This window comes from Aotus nancymaae, unplaced genomic scaffold (genome assembly GCF_030222135.1).
Source record: "Aotus nancymaae isolate 86718 unplaced genomic scaffold, 86718_ANA_hifiasm-v0.15.2.pri h1tg000011l, whole genome shotgun sequence".
NCBI lineage: Eukaryota > Metazoa > Chordata > Mammalia > Primates > Aotidae > Aotus > Aotus nancymaae.
This window is the reverse complement of record NW_026988422.1, coordinates 34,242,965-34,255,254: the sequence shown is the minus strand read 5'-3', so window position 1 is coordinate 34,255,254 and position 12,290 is coordinate 34,242,965. Positions and strand designations below refer to the sequence as shown.

General features: G+C 41.7%; 2 protein-coding genes across 5 annotated transcripts in view; one reads left to right on the top strand and one right to left on the bottom strand.

Annotated features, from left to right (window-relative positions):
* RYR3 (ryanodine receptor 3) overlaps positions 1-12,290 on the top strand; it is a 563,010-nt gene that overhangs the window by 543,421 nt on the left and 7,299 nt on the right. For both annotated transcript variants that reach the window (XM_064374821.1, XM_064374822.1), the window contains exons 93-98: positions 2,848-2,978; positions 7,511-7,553; positions 8,027-8,154; positions 9,167-9,227; positions 9,534-9,680; positions 11,855-11,989. In XM_064374821.1, the coding sequence (XP_064230891.1) occupies positions 2,848-2,978; positions 7,511-7,553; positions 8,027-8,154; positions 9,167-9,227; positions 9,534-9,680; positions 11,855-11,989 (645 nt within the window). The remainder of the gene's footprint in view (positions 1-2,847; positions 2,979-7,510; positions 7,554-8,026; positions 8,155-9,166; positions 9,228-9,533; positions 9,681-11,854; positions 11,990-12,290) is intronic.
* Positions 10,118-12,290, bottom strand: part of AVEN (apoptosis and caspase activation inhibitor) — a 179,328-nt gene continuing 177,155 nt past the window's right edge. For all 3 annotated transcript variants that reach the window (XR_010342035.1, XR_010342037.1, XR_010342036.1), the window contains one exon: positions 10,118-11,118. The gene's annotated coding sequence lies outside the window, so the exon portion shown is untranslated. The remainder of the gene's footprint in view (positions 11,119-12,290) is intronic.

Below are 12,290 nucleotides of genomic sequence, written 5' to 3'. Positions count from 1 at the left end.
ACAGCTAGTCATGAGAGAGTCTTCTGATCTTTTAATTGATGTTGAAATTTTTATAAAAATACCTTTTCATTAGGTTGTAATGATTCATGATCTCAGAAGAAAGCTTACTGATGTGTTAGTTTTCAGTTATCTATTGCTGCATAACAAACCATTCTAAAACTTAATGGTTTAAGATGACCACAATTTATCTCTCTGATTCTGTGGGATGACCGGCACATTTGGGCAGTTCCTCTGTTCAATGAAAAGTGAGCATTTTTTCAGTTATCTGCAAGCTCAGCTGGGCTGGAATGGCCAAGATGGCACGTTCCCACGCCTGGCAGCTCAGTGGGTGCACAACTGGAAGAATGGACTCAGCTGGGATAGCTGGGCCTCTCTCTCTCTCTCTTCCTCTTTGTCTCCAGGTAGATTCAGAGCATCTCCTTCTCCATGTGGCCTTTCCACAGGATGTCTCCAGTAGGGTACCTGCACTTCTTGTATGATGGCTTGGGTTTCCAAAAAGAGCATGGAGGTGGAAGCTGCTAGCCCTTCCTAAGTCTTAGGCCCAGAATGGGTACAATGTCCTTTCCATTGCATTCTGTTGTTTAAGGCAAGTCACTTGGCCATCCCAGATTCATTGTTGCATGGTAGAGGGGAGAGGCTCTACACAAAGGCATGAATTCCAGGAGGCATGGTTCCTTGGGGCCATATTCAGAACCACTACAGTTATGTCAATCTTCAGTCATTCAGTTTTTGGTGTTCCAAGTCCAGTTCTAGTTCTGCTACATCATAATTTAGTTTTTCTCACTGCTTTTCTCATTAAATTTTTTCTTCCTTGAGTAGGAAGTCTTCTCAAGTACAGCAAGCCATCTTCTTCCTGGGAAGAGTCCAGGAAATATTTTCCTATCTTGTGGTTCTTTCTTCCCCCAGTGAAATATAGTGTCATGTAGGAAGTCCAGCTACCGTGCTGAAGAGATTTTGTGCCCTGGGCTACACTAAGGGCTCCATTGCAACTATGAAAGTGCAAATTCTGAAGCCAGGCTTCCTGTGTTGAACTCACAGCTCTGCCACTGAAACTCCCAGTCCTCTCTCTTCTCATAAGTAAAAATGAGTATTGTTTTGGCCGGGCGCAGTGGCTCATGCCTGTAATCCCAGCACTTTGGGAGGCCGAGGCGGGTGGATCATGAGGTCAAGAGATTGAGACCATCCTGGCCAACATGATGAAACCCCGTCTCTACTAAAAATACAAAAATTAGCCAGGCGTTTGGCACCTGCCTATAGTTCCAGCTACTCAGGAGGCTGAGGCAGAAGAATCGCTTGAATCCGGGAGGCAGAGGTTGCAGTGAGCCAAGACTGCACCACTGTGCTCCAGCCTGGTGACAGAGCAAGACTCCATCTCAAAAAAAAATGTATTGTTTTAAAGTTGCTGGGAGGATTAAATATAGTAGCCTGTGTAAATATACTCAGAACATGTAGTAAACCCTTAAGCATATTAGCTGCTGCTCCTTAGTTTGACATCCTAGAGCTCAGCTTATTAAATGGAGTACAGACTATACAGTGACCTGGAGAAAACAGAAAGTAACACTATTTAGCAAGTAGAGTATGGAAGTCCTGCTTATGAGAGTATACACACTTCTAGAAGATTGAAGGGGAATAGTTGGGATCCCAGAGATAAGCACTGCTCTACAACTTGATACTACCATTGTTCTTCAGAGTCATTCAGAACAGCAGGCCTCACCTCACACATCATCTATTTACTAACAGTGATAATCAATTCCGCACAGTGTGCCATGGCTACTAGCCTTTGCCACCTTCCTGTCGTGAGTTTTTTACTTCATCTGTGTTATTTCATTGTTTTAAAGAAAAACAGGTAGAAAAACATTGTTTTTAAAGAAAAATGAGATGAACTCTTTACACATCACTGTCTGAGTTTTGTTCTTTTGTTTCGGACAAAAGCAATGTTGGGTACATGCATATCATGAGTCTGGAGATGAAGCTCTCAAGGATGTTACCAGGTAGCCAGTGGCATCTCAGCTAGAGATGGGATGAGAAGTTTTTCTGGCTAGAGCTCTGTCAATTCTGACTTCTCATTTCCTGGGATTTCAGCAGTAGCCTCTGGCCTCATTAACTCTGTCCCATGTTTGGAGTGTGTGTGCACTTAGTGATGGTTACGCCAAGTGGATTATTTTCCAATCCCTTTCTGTGTTCCCCTTTGGAGGTAGGTCCTTATAGCCATAAATCTATATCTAGTCTAATATTAAAGTTACAATTATAAAAGAATGGAGAGTGATGGGAGGAAACAAGTATGCCACTACCTGGACGGAGCTCCTTACGGAAAGAATCTCAGCAAGGAAACTTCAGTACAGACAGATTGAATCCTCTCATTCTATGAAACCATGTTCATTAACTGACGTCAAAGCCATGAGATAAATATGGCCCTGTATGTTGAAGGGAGTTGGAACATTTCATCACATTCTTGTGGCTGGCTGATCTATTCTAGAATGGTTTATTGTCCTTTCTAAATCTTGGTTCAACTCCAGTCAAGGAGTCTTAGGAGACCTAACTCATTCAGCCCTGGGCTCATCTAGGCATGGCCTGCACTCTAGCAAGGGTCAAAAAGTCTAGTTTGTATTAATATTAGCTATTTAACTGAAAACTTAAAGGGTGACTCAATTCAGATCAGCTTTAAAGAGGTGGGTATTTAGCCAAAGAGATTCATTTGGCTTCAAGTCTACAACTAGGCCCCCTAAGAATCCCACTATAAGGAGATTGCTGCCCTGAAGCTGGAAGGTTAATTTGTGACAAATACGTGGCAGCAGGTGCTTTAATCACAAAGCCTGCTCTGTGTAACCATTGTCTTCCCAATCCTAGGTCCCTTTGGTAGTATTCAAAAGGGAAAAAGAAATAGCCAGGAAGCTGGAGTTTGATGGCTTATATATCACCGAACAGCCATCCGAAGATGACATCAAGGGGCAGTGGGACCGCCTGGTGATCAACACACCGTAAGTGTCCCTCTACCCCAACTTAAAAAGGAGACAGAGTCTCTACTGTAAATAGAATAACTCTTTCCTCCTGGCCTTAAAACTGGTTAATATAAACCTTCTTCTGGTTTCTGGGACTTTTCTCCCTTGCCTCTTCAATAAAGCCACTTACGGCCCATTAAATACTTATATAGACTTCTATTAGTTTAACAGTGGACAGAAGATATTATCAGAAGGTAACGAGTATATTTTATTTAGACAGGACAGTCCAGTACAATATTGCTTAAACTAGTTTTCCATGTTCGAGTCACACAGTGTTTCCAGGGCGTAAGTTGCCCGGGAGGCTAGAGATCAAGTTGATCAGCTTCAGCTTCTCCATAGCCTTTCATGGCACAGCAGTCCTGTAATTGTGCCATCTCTGAAGTCTTCTTCTTAACCATGTAGGCTACTTGGTAAGAGACCTCCTCTTAATATAAGATTGAGAAGCACTTACATGGGCAGGTAAATAGAGCTGTCTGGTAGGGATGTGAAGACCTGTAGAAGCAAGCTTTCCTTCCTGTAGGTATGTGGTGCTGTGGTGGGACAGAGCAAGAGCACTGATTCACAGTCAGGTGACACCAAGTCGGCTCTGAAGCTTAGTGGTCTGTGAACTTGCACAAGGTAATCAAACCTTCTCAGCCTTAGTTTTCTCCTCAGTAATAGAGGGATGAGAATATCACCTCCTACAGTCCTGGGAGGATTGAGAAATGTATGTCAAGTGCTTGGCAAATGCCTGGCACATGATAGGCATTAAGCTGTTACTCATTCTCTTTCCCCTAACTATTCAAAAACTGGCCATCATCATTAGCAAATTGTCATGCTTTAATGGCAGTTGATTCACAAAGTAAGTGACAGTTTCAAGACAATGTGGTAAAAGAAAAGAAATAGGGCCAAATATGTAAACAAAGGTGACTGCGTTGAAACTCTTTGGTGTGCCAATTAAGATAGATAGGCATGTTAAGAAGCAAGCATCCTGATTCCAGGGGAAAAAAACTGTGTCCTATCCAAAGATGATCAGGCAAACTGAGAAGCAGCTCTGCAATGGTACAGCTAAGCATATTTCTTTATAGTCTCCAGAAAAGGAAGGCTCTTCTCTTAGAGGGGGGAAAATGAGAACAGGCCCATCTTCACATCTTAAGTCTGTCCCTGCCTGCAGGTCCCCTGCCAATCTTCTCACACAAGGAAAAACAGTACTACTAAGCACTGTCTCTGACCCTTTGTCCTTATATTACAGAAACCCTGGACACTATTAAATAGTTGAATCCTGTGGCAAGCTTTGTGCAAACATCAGCAATGCTTGTGTCTGTAATACAAGGAGATATGGCCTAGAAGTCCCAGTAAGAAGGCAGTTCACTTTCTAGAAATATATCCTAAAGAGACAGTGAGATAAGTACACTAAAATGTCCCAACAAAGGTATTTGCCAATATTCTCAGAGTAGCTTAAACATCCATGAGCAGGAAATGCATAAATAGCTATTTTTAAAAATTTTAGATAGACCAATGTTTAAGGTTTTTCACAATAATAATGGCATCATAATACATGTTCATGTTTTATAACGTGCTTTTTTTTCAGTTAACTATATGTCATGGAGAGCTTTTTAAAAATTTTTCTTTTATATTGCTAAGCACACATAAATAAGAACACATAAAATATATATGTACATTTTACAGTATAATTATAAACCAAAAAGGTTAGAACATTATTGAGAACTTTAAAAATCCTCTGTATTGCCGGGTGTGGTGGCTCACGCCTGTAATCTCAGCATTTTGGGAGGCCAAGGTGAGTGGATTGCCTGAGGTCAGGAACTCGAGACCATTCTGGCCAACATGGTGAAACCCCATCTCTACTAAAAATACAAAAATTAGCTGGGTATGGTGGCATATACCTATAATCCTAGCTACTCAGGAGGCTGAGACAGGAGAACCGCTTGAATCTAGGAGGCAGAGATTGCACTGCAGCCTGAGTGACGAGAAACTCCATCTCAAAAAAAAAAAAAAAATCCCCTGTATTATCCTCCCTGATCATATCTTCCCATCTTACAGCTATCTACATTTTTGATGTTCATTAGTGGTAATATTCTTAATTAGCAATCAGTGATATTAATTAATTAGTTATATTCATTCTCCTGCTTTATAGTTTTTCCAGTTAGGTATTTGTCCCTAAATATATTGCTCTATTTTGACTTTTTTGAACTTTATACAATATACATTATACTGTCACTTGAATTTTTTTTTTTTTTTTTGAGGTGGAGTCTCTGTCGCCCAGGCTGGAGTGCAGCAGCGTGATCTCAGCTCACTGCAAGCTCTGTCTCCTGGGTTCAAGTGATTCCTCTGCCTGAGCCTCTGGAGTAGCTGGGACTGCAGGTGTGCACCACCATACCCAGCTATTTCTTTTTTTGTATTTTAGTAGAACCGGGGTTTCACCATGTTGGCCAGGATGGTCTTAATCTCCTGACCTCATGATCTGCCCACCTCGGCCTCCCAAAAGTACTGAGATTACAGGCATGAGCCACCACACGTGGCCACTTGAATATTTTTTAGCATTACATTTGGGAACTCACCTGTGTTGATGTATGTAGATATAACTGTTCATTTTCAAAGCTGTAGAATTTTCTATTATGTACGTTATCACATTTATCAGTTTTCCTGACAGTAGATATTTCAACTTTTCTGTTTCTGGCTCTTATAAACAGTGCTACAGTGAACATTCTCATATCTGATACACAAGTAGAATTTCTCTAGAGTATAGACACAGGAGAGAAATTTGCTGAATAGTAGCATATGCAAAATGTTTGTTCCAATTTTTACTCCAAACAGTACTTTATGAGAGTTTCTACTTCTCTGCTTGTCGGCACTTATTATTGGCAGATGATTTTGCTCATCTGGTAGGTGTGTAACGGCACCTCACTGTACATCTCCCTGCTTACTAAATGGGTTGAGCATCTTGTACTTTTTCCCTGAACATTCACGTATAGATATAGTCTTTATGTACTTTCCTTCTGAAGGTCTTTATGCCACACTTTAAGGACTAGTAACAAGTAAAAATATGTTTTCTACCTTCAAGGAGTTTGCACACCTAGTCAGAGGATAAGAAATTCAGAATGCTCACATGAAGGTAAGACCTATCTATGAAAAGGTCATGCCCAGAGCCTGTGGTCCTCGCCCCTTCAGCATCAGTCGTGGAATCTTCTGCTGAGGACAAAACACAACTGGGCTGAGTTGTATGTTACAGACCATTTGTATAAAGGATTTAGGAGAAAGGAGATATCAGTGTGGCAGAGAAAGCATGGCTTGTTTTTATTTATTTTCAATTTAAATGCAATGCATGAAAAAAATCAAGTAGCAACGTACAAGGAAGAAAGTCAAAATAATTGTTATTTTCATCCCCCAGAGATAAAATATTAGCAATTTACTCTGTAACACCAGCATTTGTTTTCGCTTTCAAGTGGCATTTAAATGTTTAAGACAAACTGCTTTAACAAACCAAAAACAATCATTTTTTTTTTTTTAATTTAAATACTGCCACCCTGTTGGGGGAGAGGTGGTGTTTGCTGGGATTATTTTTCTGAGAGGTCAATGAATAGGGGGAGGGCTCTATTTCCTTATCACCAACTTGGATGGTCTCCAGATAACAGGGAACTGTTGTGTTCCAGAACCAAAAAGAATGAATCAAAGAAAAACAAAAGTAAGAATTCATGAACCAAAGGCCAGAGGCTCCTAGGCTGTAATCCAGCCTTACAAGGAACCCCCACAGGAAGGATTCAGTAATTCTGGATAGGAACAAAATCTCTTCAATGGTTTTTGCCAACATTCCTCAAGATTACAGTTCTTTCTTAACTTTAACAATAAGAAATACTTGCAGTGGAGCTGGTACAAGCTACAGACAGAAGAAAGATCATCTCTCTGGGGATGGTACAGAACAAGGAACCATCTCCAAGAAAGAGAGGTATCCAACTCCCTGAGGAAAGCAGGCCCTCGGCATTACTTGGGAACAGGAAATAGAGTGGAAAAGCACTCAGGTTAAAAAAATTCAATAGAAATAAACTAAAGGTGATTCCCAGACTGGCAACTTCATAGTTAGGGACTTTGTCTGCACTTTCCACCACATCCCTTATTCCCATTATCTACCCCAGTAGCTGACATTAAGTGGCGACTCATTGAATGGAATGCATGTGTTTTCTGTAGCATTTTGTTTCTGGTTATACTGGGATCAGGGAAAGGATTTAGTCTCTATTTAATCTGTCATCACAATTCTTGGCTCCAAACCATAATTCTGAGGCAGAACCTGCCCAGTGGTCTTCCAGGTGGTTCAGAAGCCAATACAAAGTAGTGAAACCATACATTAATCAATAGTCCTGTGATGATGCTGAACTTCAATCAGATCTTGAATTCTTTAGTGAGCAGGACAGAAACCAAAAAGATCATAGATCCAGGAACTCAAACTGAAAAGTTTCTTGATGTGCTTTCCTTGATGTTAACAATGAAGAACCTACCTTTTTCATTTTCTTTTTCAGATCTTTTCCTAATAACTATTGGGACAAGTTTGTAAAGAGAAAGGTATGCCTTGTCAGTGGGGGTGAGTTCCATGATCACAAAGAAAAGTGGTGTATGTTTCTTAAGTTCTCCACACACAAACATGAGTAAATGTGATGCACCTTTTATGACAGTGTCTCAAGAAGAGTAAGTTACACAGAAGGGGTTGGATATGAACATACGAAGGTTTTTGGTTTCATTAATACAATTATCTGCCTTAAGGAAGTTAACATAGTCCTCACTGTTTTCTGCATAGTAGATGTTTTCTCCCCTGCAAAAAGATACCACTATCAGCTTTTAAAAAGTTATCATTTAATTGTCTGTATTGCTTCTTTTTTTTCCTGGGTTTTCTTTTCTCTTTTTTCTGCATTTTGAACTATGTCTTAATCTACCCCTTGGAAGAGCCCATAGGGCAGCAAAGCTCTGAAGACCCCAGAGCTAGAGAAGATTTGGTGGCGGCTTGTGGCCTGAGCTCACCCTGTCATCCTTTGCTTCAGGTGATCAACAAGTATGGAGATCTCTACGGAGCAGAACGCATTGCTGAACTTCTGGGTTTGGACAAAAATGCTCTTGACTTTAGCCCAGTAGAAGAGACCAAAGCAGAGGCGGCCTCTCTGGTGTCATGGTACATAAAGCTTAGGAGTTAAAATCCAAAGCAGCTAAAATAGATCTTTCGCTTTTCCATTCCTCTTCAGTTGCTCAAGGGAAAAATTACAACTGTGTTTTTGTTCTCTCAGGCTCTGGTCTGGCTTAGGTGTTTCTTCTAGGTTCTAACATATTGGGAAAGCACTGCTTTAAAAATTTGAAGAATAGGCTGGGCGCGGTGGCTCATGCTTGTAGTCCCAGCACTTTAGGAGGCTGAAGCGGGCGGATCATGAGGTCGAGATTGAGACAATCCTGGCCAATGTGGTGAAACTTTGTTCTACTAAAAATACAAAAATTAGCTGGGCATCGTGGCGCCCACCTGTAGTCTCAGCTACTTGGGAGGCTGAGGCAGGAGAATTATTTGAACCTGGGAGGCGGAGGTTGCAGTGAGCCAAGATCCTGCCACTTAACTCCAGCCTGGCAACAAAGCGAGACTCTGTCTCAAAAAAAAAAAAAAAAAAAATTTGAAGACCAATACATTTTTACGCTTTATAGAGCTGAAAGAGAAAGATTAAAATTTCAGGCTGGGCCGTGTGCGGTGGCTCACACCTGTAATCCTAGCACTTTGGGAGGCCAAGGCGGGTGGATCACAAGGTCAGGAGTTCAAGACCAGCCTGGCCAACATAGTAAAACCCTGTGTCTACCGAAAATACAAAAAAAGTTAGCCAGGTATAGTAGCAGGTGCCTGTAGTCTCAGCTACTTGGGAGGCTGAGGCAGGAGAATCACTTGAACCCACGAGGTGGACGTTTCAGTGGGCCGAGGTTGCACCACTGCACTCCATCCTGGGTGACAGAGTGAGACTTCGTCTCAGAAAAAACAAATCAGGCTGTGTGATCAGCTGTTCTCTGTCTCATGGGGAACACATACAACCTGATAAAGCTGAGAGCCATATTTAGGTTATTAAACCTGAGAGAAAAAACTTTTTCCCCCTTATTAAGCATTTTAGTACCTCTTGACATTTATAAGTTTTAAAATTTCTGTTCTTCTCTAGGTTAAGTTCCATTGACATGAAGTATCATATCTGGAAGCTGGGAGTTGTTTTTACTGACAATGTAAGTATTGCACCTTGAAAAACAAAATTCTGTACCCCAGGTTCAGGGATGCCACAGAGAAGCAAGCTACGGAGAATGCCCAAAAAGATTCAGGGATTGCTTATCAAAGGCCAAGAGTCTTACACATCCTGGGGGACACTTATACAATGGTGTAAGGTAGATAGGGTTCACTTAGCAATTTTTGGGCCAGCTCACAGCACCTCAACCCCCGCTATCCTCAGTTTGTCCCCCAAAATAAGAAAAAATGGTTTAATGAGCACATTATCAGGCAGAAATACTTAAAAAACTGCTTTCTTCCATCCCCAGTCCTTTCTCTACCTTGCCTGGTATACAACCATGTCAGTTCTGGGCCACTACAATAACTTCTTCTTTGCTGCTCACCTGCTGGATATCGCAATGGGCTTTAAGACACTGAGGACCATTCTTTCATCTGTAACTCACAACGGCAAACAGGTATGGTTTCTACTGATGCAGAACAGAATGAACTTATATATGCTTAGGGAAAAAAAAACAATCAGCAGGTAGTATACAGCGTATGACAGGAAGGAATGTGTCATGGTGTATAATGTACTTTTTTTGCCAAATGCTTGAACTAATAGTGATTGTTTTTGCAAAATTGTAGACAATTAAAAATATAGCTGCAACCATCATGTAGAAAGCATAAGACCTTGATTCGGTAACCACTGATATTAACATCAACCAGGGAGTGAGGTGATAGACACATCACAATAACCTTAGAGATCTTTTTATGGTCTACCCCTTCCTCCCTGAATCTGATATACTCCCTGGGGGTTAGCAAGTAGACATACTGTACACAGAAAACTCCCCAGGTACTTCTGATATCTGCATCCAATTAAGAACCAATGACTTCAGATACACACACACAGACATATAATGTATATGGTTGTTATATATACACATAGTACACATTGTAGTGCATATATAAGATAGTTAATACTATATAATTATATAGTTTATATTATATATATAGTTAATCAAGGAATTGACTCTGACAATATATAGAAGATTAGATATTGATTAGACTGGATATAGAATGGCTATAGCCATACTAAAATCTAATGGCTTCTCCTTGTCTACAAATTCAAACTGTTTTAACATTTCATTCCTCATTAAGTACAAGTCTGTATATGAGACATGCTCCCTCACATCTCCAAACCTTTGTATGGGAGATGGAAGTTAAAATGTGCTTATGCCATGTCCCAGTTACTGTGACAGTCTCACAACTGCCTGGTAAAGTAGATGTTAGGCTCACTTGACAGATAAGAGAACTAAGTTCAGAGAGGCTAAATGTCTCACCCAAGAACACACAGCTTCTAAGTGGTAGAGCCGAGATTCAAGCCCCTTTCTTCCCTGATGCAAAGTCCAAGTTCCTTCTCTTTTTTTTTCCCAAACCAACTGCTTTTTGTGAGGTCTGCTCTCCAAGGTTCGAGTGATTGTTCCTCCCTCGAGTCTGCTGAATACATTTCCTCTGGTGCTGATCTTCACACTTAGCTGACTCCCTTTTGAGTTGCTCCTTGAAGGCAAAGCTCTGATCTTGTTGATCTTCGTATCTCCAGCTCAGTGCCTAGTCCTTGAGAGAGGTCAGATGTGCAGGTCCCGTGTACTCCTCACTCACGCCCCTGAACTTAACTCCTAAAGCCTGGAAGTAAGCATGCTCTAGGATACCGCAAAGGGCCAGGGCAGATTTCTCCGTAACAAAAACTGTGACTTGGCTCCACCATCATCGTTCTTAGAATAACTTCAAAGTTGTGACAGTTATCCAGGGAATGATTATTTATGAAATAGTATAATGTAGGGATACCCATCAGTCCAAAGAACCTTTGGGGTTTTCTAAGCAGCAGCATTGTGAAGCGTCAGGTAACAGGTAGCTCTGTATAAACAACAACAAAACAATATAACCCTCCTCATAGCACCTTCACTATTCAATACTGAAGTTCTTTTATGTTTTACTTATGCTGAATCTAATACCCTAGAAATTAGTCTGCTTGGGCTGCCAGAACAAAATACTACAGACTGGTATTTTGTTGAACAACAGAAATGCCTTTTCCATGGTTCTGGAGGCGGTAAGTTTGTATCACAGTGCCGGCAGCGTTGGTCTCTTGGGGGCCTCTCCGGGGCTCTGGTCAGCCACCCTGTCACTGCTGCTTCCCCTGACGGACCATCCCTTCATGTGTGCCTGTGTCCAGCTTCTCTCTGTGTGTCCCCAACTCCTTTTCTTATAAGAACACCAGTGAGATGGGTTGAGGGCCCATCTTAACAGCCTCAATTTAACTTCATCACCTCTTTGAAGGCTGTATCTCCATCTCCAAATACAGTCAGTCACATTCTGAGGTACTGGAGGCCAGGGCTTCAGCATATGAGTTTGGGGGGCACAATTCATTCAGCCCCTAACACCCCATCATTACTCTTTTCTCCCAGTAAGCCTGCTTCTCTTTCCCTGTGGTCCCATCTTTCCTCCTCTGTTCATGGCCCGATAGCTTTCTTAGCCACCCTCCACCCCTCCCCGGGCCTCACTCTTCCTCCTTGTTTTCCTAGAGTCTCCCATGAACCTTTCGAGATACAGCAGACCCCACCTCCTTTTCCTTTCTCTGTCCTCTCATTCCTAGTTGGTTCTGACTGTGGGTCTCCTGGCCGTGGTGGTTTATCTATATACTGTGGTGGCTTTCAACTTCTTCCGCAAGTTCTACAACAAAAGTGAAGACGATGACGAGCCGGATATGAAATGTGATGACATGATGACGGTGAGAGCCCACCCACTGCGTGGCCACCCCGCCGGGAAGAAGGGCTGAGTGTGGGTGCTCTGGAGAACTAAGTGAGAGCTGTAGAGTTAGTCACAGAGCACAGTAGAGATCAGAGTAGAACACAGATGTGTCCTGGGAAGACAGAAGTGATGGAGGTAGGTTTCATTACTACACATCTAAGCCCTGTGGGTAAAGCAGCAGCCTGCACAGTGGGCTCATCATCTATTTCTTTTCTGGGGTAAAGATGAGACATTATTATGAATGAACCTGTATCTTAAATCCTGGGAGTCGAGCTTTGATT